The sequence below is a fragment of the Martes martes genome, assembly GCF_963455335.1.
Source record: "Martes martes genome assembly, chromosome: 6".
In the NCBI taxonomy this organism is placed as follows: domain Eukaryota; kingdom Metazoa; phylum Chordata; class Mammalia; order Carnivora; family Mustelidae; genus Martes; species Martes martes.
Genome location: NC_137893.1, coordinates 101,014,779 through 101,028,161, shown reverse-complemented (window position 1 = coordinate 101,028,161; position 13,383 = coordinate 101,014,779). Strand labels below are relative to the sequence as shown.

Below are 13,383 nucleotides of genomic sequence, written 5' to 3'. Positions count from 1 at the left end.
CAAATATTATGTTTTTAAAAATACTCTTGTGAAGAGATTTTTAAAGATTTATTTATTTTTTGTTACTAAGCTGTGAAAATAGAACTAGTTTGGTTTGGGGCACCTGGGTGGCTCAGTGGGTTAAGCTTCTGTCTTTGGCTCAGGTCATGATCTCAGCGTCCTGGGATCGAGCCCTGCATCTGGCTCTCTGCTCAGTGTGAGAGCGTGCTTCCCCCTCTCTCTCTGCCTGCCTCTCTGCCACTTGTGATCTCACTCTCTTCTGTCAAATAAATTGAAAAAAACAACTTAAAAAAAAACACAAACTAGTTTGGTTTATCATATATCCTGCAATATTGCTAGAACTCACTTATTGATTCCTGCAACTTTCTTTGTAAATTCCCCTAGATTTTTCTGCATAGATCATCATATTATTTAGAGATAAAGTCTGTTTTCTTCTTCTATACTAATTGATATGACTTAAAATTATTGTAATAATTTTATTGCACTGTACAGGCCCTCCAGTATAATCTCAAATAGAAGTAGAGACATTTCTTGCCTTGTCTTCTAACCATAGGTAGTCTTTTACCAGTAACTGTTAGTTGAAACTCCTTCATTAGGTTGAGGAAATTCCTTTTATTTAAAGTCTCTTGAGAGTTTTTCTCTTTAATTATGATTAGGTGTTGAATTCTATAAAAAATATCAGCATTTTTTGATTTATATTGTTTTTCCTCCTTTTGTTTAATTAATATGTTGTATAACATTGACTTTTTGTACACTAATCATGATTACACTAATCATGCTTTATTCGGATAAATGCCAGTTAGCCATTTATATATTCTTTTTGTATACTGCTAGATTCAATTTGAAAGTATTTTATTAAGGACTTTTGTGTCTGTGTTCATAAGAGATAATGGTCCAATAGTTCTCTTGTGATTTTTTGTGTATGTGTGTGGCTTTTTTATCAAGGTAATACTAGCTTTTCTTTTCTAAAAGAGTTTGTGTAGACTTGGTATCATTTTTTCCTTGTTTGGTAGAATTTACCAGTGAAACCATCTGGACTTGAGTTTTGTAAGTGTAAGGAAAATTCTAATTACTATTTAAATTCTTTTACTAAATTTTGGGCTCTTTAGTGTTTCTCTTTCTTCTTGAGTACATTTTGGTAATTTGTGCATTTGCAAGGGATTTATTCATTTCATTTTATTTTCAGTTTGTTGGTATATTTTATTTATTTATTTATTTATTTAATTTATAACATTGCATTTTTCTTGTCCTTTTAAAATTATTTATTAATTTATTTTATTGTTTTAAATTTTAATTAAATTTAATTTAATTAAATTTTAATTTCCAGTGTAGTTAACATACAGTGTTATATTAATTTTAGGTATACAGTATAGTGATTCAACAATTCTATTCATTACTCAGAGCTCACTGTGAATAGTGTACATAATAATAGAGGAATAATCCTCTTTACTTAGCTCACCCATCCCCCCCATGCACCTCTCCTCTGGTAACCATCAGTTTGTTCTCTATTGTTAAGAGTCTGTTTCTTGGTTTGTCTCTCCCTTTTCTTTTGTTTTTGTTTTTGTTTTGTTTCTTAAATTCCACATATGAATGAAATCATGTGGTATTTGTCTTTTTCTGACGATTTCACTTAGCATTATACTCTCTGGCTCCATCCATGTTGTTGCAAATGGCAAGATTTCATTTTTTGGCCAATTGTATATATATGCCACATCTTTATCCATTCATCTATTGGTGGGCACTTGGGCTGCTTTCGTAATTTAGCTATTGTAAATAGTGTTGCGATAAACAGAGGGGTGCATGTATCCCTTTGAATTAGTGTTTTTGTATTCTTGGGGTAAATACCTAGTAGTGCAATTATGGATCATATAGTAGTTCCATTTCTAACTTATTGAGGAACCTCCATACTGTTTTCCACAGTGGCCGTCCCCGTTTGCACTCCCACCAAAAGTGCAGAAGTATTCCTTTTTATGCACAACCTCTCCAACATTTGTTTCTTGTGTTTTATATTTTAGCCACTCTGACAAGTGTGAGGAGATATTTAATTGTAGTTTTGATTTGCATTCCCTGATGATAAATGATGATGAGCATCTTTTCATGGGTATGTTGGCTATCTGTATGTCTTCTTTGGAAAATGTCTGTTCATGTCTTCTGCCCATTTTTTAAGTTGGATTATTTGTTCTTTGATTGTTGAGTTGTATAAATTCTTTATTTATTTTGGATACTAACCCTTTATCAGAGATGTCATTTGCAAATACATTCTCCCATTCAGAAGGTTATCTTTTAGTTTTGTTGATTGTTTCCTTTGCTGTGCAGAAGCTTTTTACTTTGATGTGGTCCCAATCATTTATTTTTGCTTTTGTTTCCTTTGCTTCAGGAAACATATCTAGGAAAAAGTTGTCATGGCTAATGTGAGAGAAATTATTGCCTGTGCTCTTCTAGGATTTTTATAGTTTCAGGTCTCACAGTTAAGTCCTTAATCCATTTTGAATTTATCTTTGTGTTTGGTGTATGCCAGCAGTCCAGTTTCCTTCTTTCCCATGTCCAGTTTTCCCAACACCTTTGTTGAAAAGATTGTCTTTTTCCCATTGGCTATTCTTTATTGCTTTGTCAAAGATTAATTGTCCATATACATGTGGGTTTATTTCTGGGCTTTCTATTCTATTACATTGATCTCTTGCCTATTTTTAAGCTGTATTCTTGTCTTTTTAATGTACGATTTTTAATGTTTTTCATTTTTGATTTTATATATTATATAATAATCATTTATTATTGGTGGTTACAATTGAATTCATGCACCATGGGGTTTTTCCTTCTCTTCTCCATTATCATCTGGGCCCGATGTTCTTTGTGTTGAAAAGCTTCTTGATAACTTTTATTTCTTACATGGAAATTGGTTGCCTGAAGCAGTCTATCTCTCATGGGGTCAATAATAGTATACTTCATTCTCTTAGGAAATTAGTCATTCCATCTAGATTTTTCAAATGACTTGTATGGAATTGTGCAAATTCCTTTCATTTTTTTTAAGACTTTATTTATTTATTTGATAGAGAGTGGGAGAGTGAGAGAAAGCACAAGCAGGGGGAGCTGCTGAGGGAAAGGGAGAAGCAGGCTCCCCACTGAGCAGGGAGCCTGATGCAGGGCCCCATCCCAGGACCCTGGGATCATGACCTGAGCGGATGGCAGAGCTGAGCCACTCAGGTGCCCCTCCTTTTATGTTTTTTAAAAAGTTTTCTTGGTTTCAGTGATTAATTCTCCCTTTGTTATTTCTTAGACTATTTATGCTTTTGCTTTCTACTTTTTTTTTTTCCTTGCTTGATTATAAATGAGGTTTTGGCTTCTCTATTATCTTCTTTTTTTCTTTTCTTTTTTCCCAAAGATCCAATATTGTAAGTTAATTATTAACTTCATTTTTTTTTTCCATTTCTCGGTTTTGTTTTGTTTTTATTTTTGTCTGTACTATTTCCTTCCTTTTTTCTCACATTTTTCTAGATTTTACAATTGGTAAGTGAATTCATTTATTTTCATTGCATTACTATTTTTTGCTTTTAGTATTTAAATTATATATTTTTTAAATTATTGCTTCAATTGTATCACCTTGATTTTAATGTACAATGTTTTCAAACTATTACTTTTTAGAAATTCTGTAATTTTTTATTATATTTCTTTTTCCTAGAAATTGTTTGAAAGTTTAAAAAAATTTAGGTTGAAAATCCTTTTGTTTTGATTCTGTTGTCAATTTCTGGCTTTATTATACTGTATCAGAAAATATTATTTGTATAATTTATAATTTATTTATTTTTAATTTTAATTAACATATAATGTATTATTTGCCCCAAGGGTACAGGTCTCTGAATCATCAGGGTTACACATTTCACAACACTCACCATAGCACATATCTTCCCCAATGTCCATTACCCAGCCACCCTATCCCTCCTCCTCACCCCACCTGGCAACTCTCCATTTGTTTCCTGAAATTAAGAGTCTCTTATGGTTTGTCTCCCACCCGATCCCATCTTGTTTCATTTCTTAATGGGATTTGTTGAAATTTTTTCTTATACTTATTATATGTTCAACTGTTAGAAATGTTTTCTGTCATATAAGAAGGTAAATTTTTATTTTGAGAATGTGAAACTCAATATACATTTGTAAAATTTTCTTATTGAATATCTTCTTTAAATATTCTATATACTTAATTTTTGTTTTGTTTTACCTATCTTGTGTACTCTAGTCATTTTCATCTATGCTTCTTCTATCCTCTGTTTCATGAATGTGGTTTTAATTTGTTGCATGGATATTCATAACTGTTACATCTTCATTTTGAATTGTGGCTTTTGACATTATCAACTATCACTTTTTTGTCTTCCCTAATAATTTTTAGCTGGAAGTTTGCTTTGCCTTATTTAGAAGAATTGCATTTCTTCATTTTGATTATTCTTATTTGCTTGCTAAACCTTTGCACATTCTTCTGTTGTTTGCTTTTTCAATAATTTTTAGTTGTTTCTTTTATCTGAGGCGTAGAGTTGGTCTTTGCTTTTAAAAGCAATCTGAATTTTTTTCCTCTTAAGAGATTGAGTCTGTTTTTATTCACTAGTAGGTTTGGTCTTACATTTATCATAATGCTTATGTTATAATTTTGTTATATTGCTATGTGCATTATGTTCTATTTACTATGCTTTTTTTTTTTTTCCCAATGTGGTCAGTTTTTAATTTCTTTCTGCTTTTACTTTCTTTAGGACTTAGGAAAGTTTATGTTTCTTCAGTGCTCTTTTTCCTTCCAGTTTTATTGAGATAATTGACATACAGCACTGTATAAATTCAAGTCGTACATTGTAATGATTTGACCTACTTTTATTGTGAAATGATTACCACAAAAAACTCTAGTTAACATCCATCATCTTATATAGGTCCAAAGTTTTTTTCTTGTTATGAGAACTCAGGATCTCTGGTCTCTCAGCAACTTCCAAATACACAATACCCTTAACTACTAAGGGTCTTTATACAAATACCTCTAATAGTCTATACAAACACAGTTTAGAATTCCTTTAGCAACCCTTTGCCTCCCTTAGGCATATGCTTTGCATTGCCAACTTCAAATGATACTTTATCATTTCTGTGGCAGTTAATGAATTTATTCTATTTTTCCCTTTCCTTCCTCCTTTTCTTCTTGTTTGTTTATGCTTTTACTTCTACTTTGTCAGATTATGTAATATTTATAAACTATTTTCTACTCTTTCTCCACCTTTGTTTCAAATTTGCAATTAAATGTATTTGGTGTTCCTCACCAGCCCCTTTACCAATAATTCCTAGCCATCATTTTGGTTTATGAAACTTCTTCTATTGTGTATTGCTTAGGAAGTGCTTGTGAATACAGTATTCTCTGAATTCTTTGTGTTTTAGCATGCTTTCTTTGTTTTTGCTACTTGAATGACAATTTGGCTGTCACTCTCTTGTTGCTGTCATTATAGCATTAAGACTTCTTGTCTTGTGGCTGTTTTTCTTTGAATTTCTTTGAGATGTTGCTGTAGTGCTCTCATATGTGCTGCTGATGTTAACCTGATTGTCTTTCCTTTGTAAGTGGCTTTGTCTTTTTGTATGGAAGCCTGGAGGGTTAAAACAGAACAAAACAAAACCTTTCTGTGGGAAGTCTAAGAGCATAATTTATGTCTCATATTTAAGAATTCCACTTATCCCAGAATCCTTTGAATAAGTAGATTCAAGACTTCTTGTAATTCTGGAGTATTATCTTGGATTATAGTTTTTTACATATACATATATTTTAAAATTTTTTATTGATTTATTTTAGAGAGAGAGAAAACAGGAGTGGAAGGGGCAGAAGGAGAGGGAGAGAGAATTTCCATGCGGAGCACGATGCCTGATACTGGACTCGATCTCATAACCCTGAGATCACTGAGCTGAAACCAAGAGCTGGCTGCTTAACTGACTGAGCCACTCAGGCGCCCCTTGGAATATAGTTATAAATAGGAGCACTGGGTGTGGTGCATAAACAATGAATGCTGGAACACTGAAAAAAAAATTAAAAAAATAAATAATATAATAAATAAAAAAAATTCTGTTACATTGTTTTAATTTATGTCTGAGGACTCTAATTTTAGATATGTTGCAACTTCTTTGACTATCTTGTACCACTTTTCTGATTCTTTTTATCTTTTTAAAAAATGTCATTTTTACTGGCTATGTTTAGTTTTTTTTTTTCTCAGTGGCTTTAAAAATTTAAAGTTAAATATTTTCTCCCTTAGTTTCTAGTAATTTAATTGTAATATCTGAGATTATTTTGTATTTTCAATTTATTTCCTGAATTCTTATTTTTATATCTTCCTTGTGTACATCTAAAAATGCTTGTATAATATTAATCCAGGTTATGACATTTTGTTGCAGTTTTTTTTTTTTTCCTGCTTCATGTTTATTTTTGTGTGAGGGAAATTTACTGAAATGTTTGGATTCTCATTTTATGTTTTTCATTTAGTAGTTTTGTTTGGATATTGTCTGCAAATTTTCTCAATTTGAAATGTTTTATATGTATTTAGACCTCTACTAATAGGAGTATAAAAGTTGGAGTGACTTACTAGGCTTCTAATTTCTTGAGCATTTCCTTTTTATGTATAGTGAAGTTTGATGTTTATTTAATGGAATTATTTGTTGGGGTGGGTTAAGTATGTCTTCTGTTCAGAGGTGGAGAAATGAGAAGTACTGTGTGTGCATGTAAGATTTCTGTGGCACATTTAAGAGTAGATGTCCTGCAAGTAGTTAAATCCTGATAAGGAGCTCTGTCTCATTTAGAGAGGGGAAGGAATGGGAGAGTGAACAGAACTGGAAGGGATTATCTTACGTTGTAGGATGGATACCTGTTTCACTGTTAAAAGCAAAGGTTGGGGGGCACCTGGGTGGCTCAGTCCCTTAAGCGTCTGCCTGGGGCTTAGATCAGGATCCCAGTCCTGCATGGTGCAGAGCCTCCTTCTCCTTCTGCCTGCCACTCCCCTTGCTTGTGCTCTCATGCACATGTTCTCTCTCTCTCTGCCAAATAAATAAAATCTTCGAAGACAGAGAGAAAGGTTAAAAAAAAAAAAAAAAAGTGGGTGGATGAAAATTCAGGTTAGTGTGTTGGTTTGGTGACAAGATGGCTGACTTCTGTTTTCTCTAAAGAAGTGAAGTTGTCACCAGTTGAAAGACAGGAAAGAGACAGGAAAGAGGTAGTTTTTGTTGATTGGAGAACCTCTTATTTAGCTGTGTGGAAAATGTGGCCCAGAGGAGATTAAGGAAATAGAAAAGATGCGTTGATGTCTCACTGAAGCTGAAAGTTACAGTCTGTGTGACTGTAGTACTGTATTCCCCCTCCTGTTGCTATACTTCAAATCCTAAGTGTGGGTCTGAGGAAGCTTTCAGTTTGATTTACTGAATATTGAGGTTTGCCTAGGCAAGTGTGGCAGATAACAGTGAGGTAAAGGGATAAGAATTCCAGTTAGCAGTTAAAATACTGTAAAACGGTGTTTAAACTGGGTATGAAGAGAAGTGAACACAGGACAGGACACATGATAGCAAGAGACATAATTTATTGGATACTTACTATAGGCCTGGCTCTTTTCCCAGCACTTTATATGCATTCTCACATTAAATCTCATAAATCACTGAACTATAAATAAAAAAAAATTATCCTTTTACAGATGAAGAAACTAAGGAATGGAGAAAATTAATAACTTGTCCAAGATCACATAGACATAATTTAATAACCAATGAAAATTTCTTTCACCAAATTGTTGAAAAATCAGGTTACACCCAAATGATCTTTCTCAATTATAGAAAATGATGATGAAACTATTGACCCTACTGTTTGTATGACATTTTAAAATATTAAAATATTAACTGTGTTTTTTTTACTCATCTTTTTCTAAATAACAATGCTAAACCATAGCAGTAGAAATATAAAAATGTTGTATTATTTGAAAGAATGCAGCCTAAAACAAATCATAAGACAAAAGATTGTTAAGACCCCAACTTTTTGGTGGCAGTGGAGAGCTAATTTTATGAATCTTCCCTTCTGTGCCTAGAGATGTGCAAGGCACTTTCATGAAGCCTCTTAATTTATTTTGTTAAAAAAAAAGCCATGACATTGGGAGTATTAATGTCACTTAAACAGGAAGGTCAGATTAAGACAAATGAATTAATTTATCCAGAAGTGCATTCAGTTACTTGGCAGAGCTAGAATTCCAGGCCTACTTTGTGTGATTCCCCTCTGCATGATTCCTCCCAAACTTCTTGTCTGTTTATTTGGTAAGCAAGCTTCCCTACATCTTAGATCTTCAGTATATCCTTTGGCATGCTAGAGGTTTATTTACAAACTAAGAATAAGCCATGTAGTAAGATCAAAGTCAATATAAAGTATTTAACAATAAAATAAAGAACCTCCTCAAAATTAAATTATATTTTAATGGTCACCCACCTGACTTTGAGGGTTGCTATGGCCACAAACTAAATTACTCTCCGTTCTTTAATTTCTTGTGGGTAAGTACCAGAGACCATAGCATGAAAGGAAATACACATGCAATGCAAGTTTTACATGTCTGTTTTTAGTTAAATTTCCTTTTTAAAAATAGCTGCTTTTTGTGGAATAAATCATCTTTGACATTAGCTGTAGAAACTGGATTTAGAAATAATGTTTAGCATACCATTTTTTCAATTCTTTTATATCAAAAAAATTAATAATAGGATAGCAAAATGATAAATTAGAGCCAGGGGCATGCTGTGTGCCTTTATCTACCAGCCAAACAAATATATATGCACCAGGTTCTCCAGACCATGAAAGCAATCAAATGATCAGATTAGGTTCTGATCATAATACTGAATTTCACAGGTTGTGTATTGCATTTAATTATTTTATGGAAAATGACCCAAAAGAAACCATCCTTCATTTCCCTGTGAAACATTATTCAGGCTATCAAGAGGAAACTTCAAGGTAGAGATGATTTACCATCATCTTTTCATAACCAGTGTGCATAATTTTACAACAGCAAATGCTGTAGCCTTATCTGTCAGTGTTTTTCCCATTTCCTTTATCCCCTTGAAATCAAACATTTAATAATAAACAACCCATTCCTCCTTCCTTGATATGCTTTAGTGTTTACGAAGAAGGGGACATATAGCCTTACATATAGTTTTACATTCTGCTCAGCACTGCTGTAAGTATTCTAGGTAATGAAAAAAAACAAAACAAAAAAGGTATTTCTTGCCTTTAAAGAATGTGCGTGTCAGGAAAACAACACCTGTATAAACAAGATACCTGTTGAATAGCTTGGCCATCCTAAAACTCGGTGCCAAGTGTGAAACTAAATATACAGTGTCATTGTAGAGAGGTGTTGGTAAGAGCAGAAAGGATGTGTAAGCATCTGGAGATCTGGGCTGGAGCAGTGGTCCCAAAGGCTACTGTATCAGCACTTTTCAGGAACCCATTGGAAATGCTAATTCCTGGCATCTCCCCCATACCTGTTGGATCAGAAACTCTGGAGTGGAATCCACAATTTGCAGTCTAACAAATTCTCCCAAAGATTCTGATGCAGCTAGTGTAAGAACCACTGCTGTAGATGATTAAGACTAGATGACATTTTGTTCATATGATTATGTATCATCATGTCCATGAAGTAGGAATAAAAATAAATCCTCAAATAATTTGGGGACTTTGTTATTGATAATCCTTGATGATGATTAGTTACGTTTTAGAAAACATCCTGCTAATTAGAAAAAAATAAGATTGGGTCATCAGAGAAGTAAATGGAGAAATTTTTATGTAATCCCAGATTTATTGTTTCTACTATTTGATGATTGCCCTCCTCCCTTTATATACAGAAGAGCTAAACTGCAGATTTGCTTGCAAGTCACATATGAGATTACCCGGAAGTATGGGAAGGTCAGTGGCCTAAGGACTTACAGATACGCCATGGTCCTCAGATCGTCAGAATCAGCTGGACAGGTGTTAAAACCAAATGCTGGGCTCCACCATCCGGAGAGTCTGATTCATTAGGTCTGCAGGAGGGCCTGAAATTTTGCCCTTTGAAGTTCCCACATGAACTAAAGCTGAGCTGGCTGATGTGGGGACCATCCATGAGCACCAATGGCTTGGGTGAATCCTCCTGACTATTAATATGAATGTTAAGTTTAGGTATAGTCATTGCAGTATTTCCCTGTTGTGTTAGGTCCTGACACATCCCTTTAATTTTTCAGATGTTTTGACCTAGAGCTTTTAGACTTAGTGAATCCTACACATATCTTTGTTTCTTTTTGGTGTTTTCATAAGCTTTTCTGTAGAACTGTTGGGCCAGCAGCACCTCCCAATTTGGTTAATTTACAGGAAAACATTGTGCTTTGCTCCCTCTGTTGTCCACTGTCAACTTGTCAGCAAGTGTTTGTAAATAAAATTGGACCAGATGAACTATTTGGCTTGAGTTGGTATTTCACTGTCCTTCTGAAATGCAAGAATTCATAAAAGTGGGACAATCTGTGTTTCCATAATGTGATATGGTTGAATTTTTTTTTCCCAAGTGTTGATTATGTTAGCCAGGTTTTATTGTTTCTTCCTTCTGTGATTCCTTTTCTACAATTTTGGGAAATTCATTGGAATATGAAACTGTGGAAAACAACGTTGGCATGTGCATCAGTACGTGTATTCTGAGACTCTTTCACCCTTAGACCGATTTCAACCCAGGCATTTGAAGTATTTACAAGGAAAATGTTTTTTGCTTTGCTTTCTTGCTCTCACGTAGAATGAAGTGTTTTCTCTGGTATGAAACAAAGTGTGGCATCATTGCAGAGAACGTGGTTATGATGCAACGCTTTGCTGAATAGAGAACAAAGTCATGGCTCCTGATGACTAGAAGGCTTCAAAAAGCCTAAATGTTTGAGGGTGTGTCTGTGTGTGTATTTTAAGAGCCTTCTCCCCACCCCGGACCTTTATGACACTGTCTCTGGTAGTTTAACAGCTGTACTGACCTGTGAATATTACACATTTTAGGAATAAATTCCACTAATATTTATTGTAAAGTAGTTTCAGATACTATTATATACACTGGCAGTTTGGGAAAAGTTTTGAGGATGCGAAAGGGTGGATACAAAAAAGATGCTTAAATCATTTGAGCATAGGATTTTAAAGGCATGTAACTAAAAACTATGCTAGTTATTATAGTCATCTAAAAATAAACATTTTAGGTGTTAATTTTAACTAGGTGGATACTAAGTTAAAGATTCAAATAATTTCAAGTAATAACTTATAAGTAACTCCACTTTTTTTTTTAAGATTTTATTTATTTATTTGACAGAGAGAGACCACAAATAGGCAGAGAGTCAGGCAGAGATAGAGGGGGAAGCAGGCTCCCTGCTGAACAGAGAGCCCGATGCGGGGCTCGATCCCAGGACCCTGAGATCATGACCTGAGCTGAAGGCAGTGGCTTAATCCACTGAGCCACCCAGGTGCCCCGTAACTCCACTTTTAATGAAAGCTTTATTTTGGTTTTAAAACGTAACTGTTGGGAGGCAAGGTCAAATTAGAATGATCAGTTCAAATAGATCCAGAAGAATGATCCAATCCAGTGGCTCTATTCCAACAGAATGATCAACTTTAAAGTAAAAAGTTAAATAAAAATAAATATGAAAGGATTGATATAAACCTTGGTCACATTTACCTTGGCAATAAATGTAATGTCCTACTCTCATGAGTATACAGTATCAGAGTTATTTTATAAATTAACTCAATTATCTGCTGCCATAATAGATTGGATATTTATATAGTCACTTCATGAATTTCATAATAAGTTATTTGATGTCAGGAAGGGTTAAAATCAGTAATACAGAGGGAATTTTTAAATTTCATATGTATTTTATATAATCTGTTTTTATTTTTTTTATTTCTCTTATTGAGTGTTAGAAGGCTTTCACATTCTAGGCACTAATTTGCTAACCCTTTGTTTTTACATGCAAGTTTATTATTCTACTCTGTAGTCTGTCTTTAGACTTTTGAAATATCTTTTGATAGGCCATTATGTTTTTAGTGCAGTCAGATAATCAAAATTTATTACGGTTTGTTTTATTACATTTTACTTTAAAAATTCTTCTCTGCCCCCAACTTAAAAATATAATTTCTTCTGTTTCCTTCAAAAGTATTTAAAATTCTACTTTTCATACCTTGGTATTATTTCCTGTGTGTGTGCATGTGTGATTATTCAGTTTTAATATTTTAAATAATATTTAATAGTCCAAATACCATTTGTTGCAGTTTTGGTTCCTTTCCAGATACTGAACTTATTGAAGGCAGTTTGGGACTCCCTTTTCTGTTCCAGTGATCTTTTATCTCTCCCTGGGTTGGTGGTATATGCTCTTAACTCCCATAACTGGATGTATGTTCAGGAACAAATTCATTTCACCCTTTTGGTCTTTTCCTAAATTGTCTTGGCCATTTGGTAATTTGTTCTTCTACTTAAATCCTATAATAATTTTGCCACATTACAACAAATATTTTCTTGTGATTTCTTTTGAAATTGCATTAAATTTTGATTAATTTGGAGACATCTAACATCTTTATGCTATGAAGACTTTATAGCTTCATGACTATGAATGAGTTTTTCTGCCCATAAATAGGATATATATCTCCTTTTATTTAGGCCTTTTACCTAACTTGTTAATAGAATCTATAATTATACCTAAAAAATCCTGTACACTTAATAGAATTTTTCTTAGATATTAAGTAAATGATAAAATAGCAAACAAAATTTTGAATATTTACTTTTTATTGAAGTATGGTTGACATACAGTGTTACTTTTTTTGTTAAAGTGCTGTAGACAATCTCAGGCATACAACATAGTGATTCAACAATTCTATATGTTATGCTGTACTCATAAGTATAGTTACTCTCTGTGGCCATATAACATTATTAATAATAATAATCTAGAAGTAATGTTTGTGTTTGTATCTAAGGTACTTTAATACTCAGTGTTATATATCACTATTTTATAAACATGTCTGAAAATGTAATTTTCTATTTTATTGTTTTTTTTATCATCAAAAGGGAGAAGCAGGACCTCCAGGTGCTCCAGGGCAGGATGGATCACGGGGAGAGCCTGTGAGTACCTTCTGAATTCAGCTCTAACTACTGAAGTTCTTGTCCTCTCCTAAAATCTTCTATTTAAATACACCTGTCAGGTACCCTGTTGTTATTCAGTGACTTCCAGACTCACATGCTACAGCAGCTCTTTGCGGAACATTGTAAGATATTGAAATATTTAATCCTTTTTTACAAAACAGGGAGAATGTCACTAGCAGAAAATTCACATGCAGTATGAATTACAATCATGAGTACTTGTGCCTGCACAAACAAATGGCGA

The 13,383-nt window shown here is 33.5% G+C and overlaps 1 protein-coding gene across 1 annotated transcript in view; it reads left to right on the top strand.

Annotated features, from left to right (window-relative positions):
• The window catches only part of COL21A1 (collagen type XXI alpha 1 chain), a 181,987-nt gene that overhangs the window by 128,411 nt on the left and 40,193 nt on the right, over positions 1 to 13,383 (top strand). Inside the window, exon 16 of the mRNA XM_080805923.1 lies at positions 13,068 to 13,121. Coding sequence (XP_080662049.1) covers positions 13,068 to 13,121 — 54 coding nt within the window. The remainder of the gene's footprint in view (positions 1 to 13,067; positions 13,122 to 13,383) is intronic.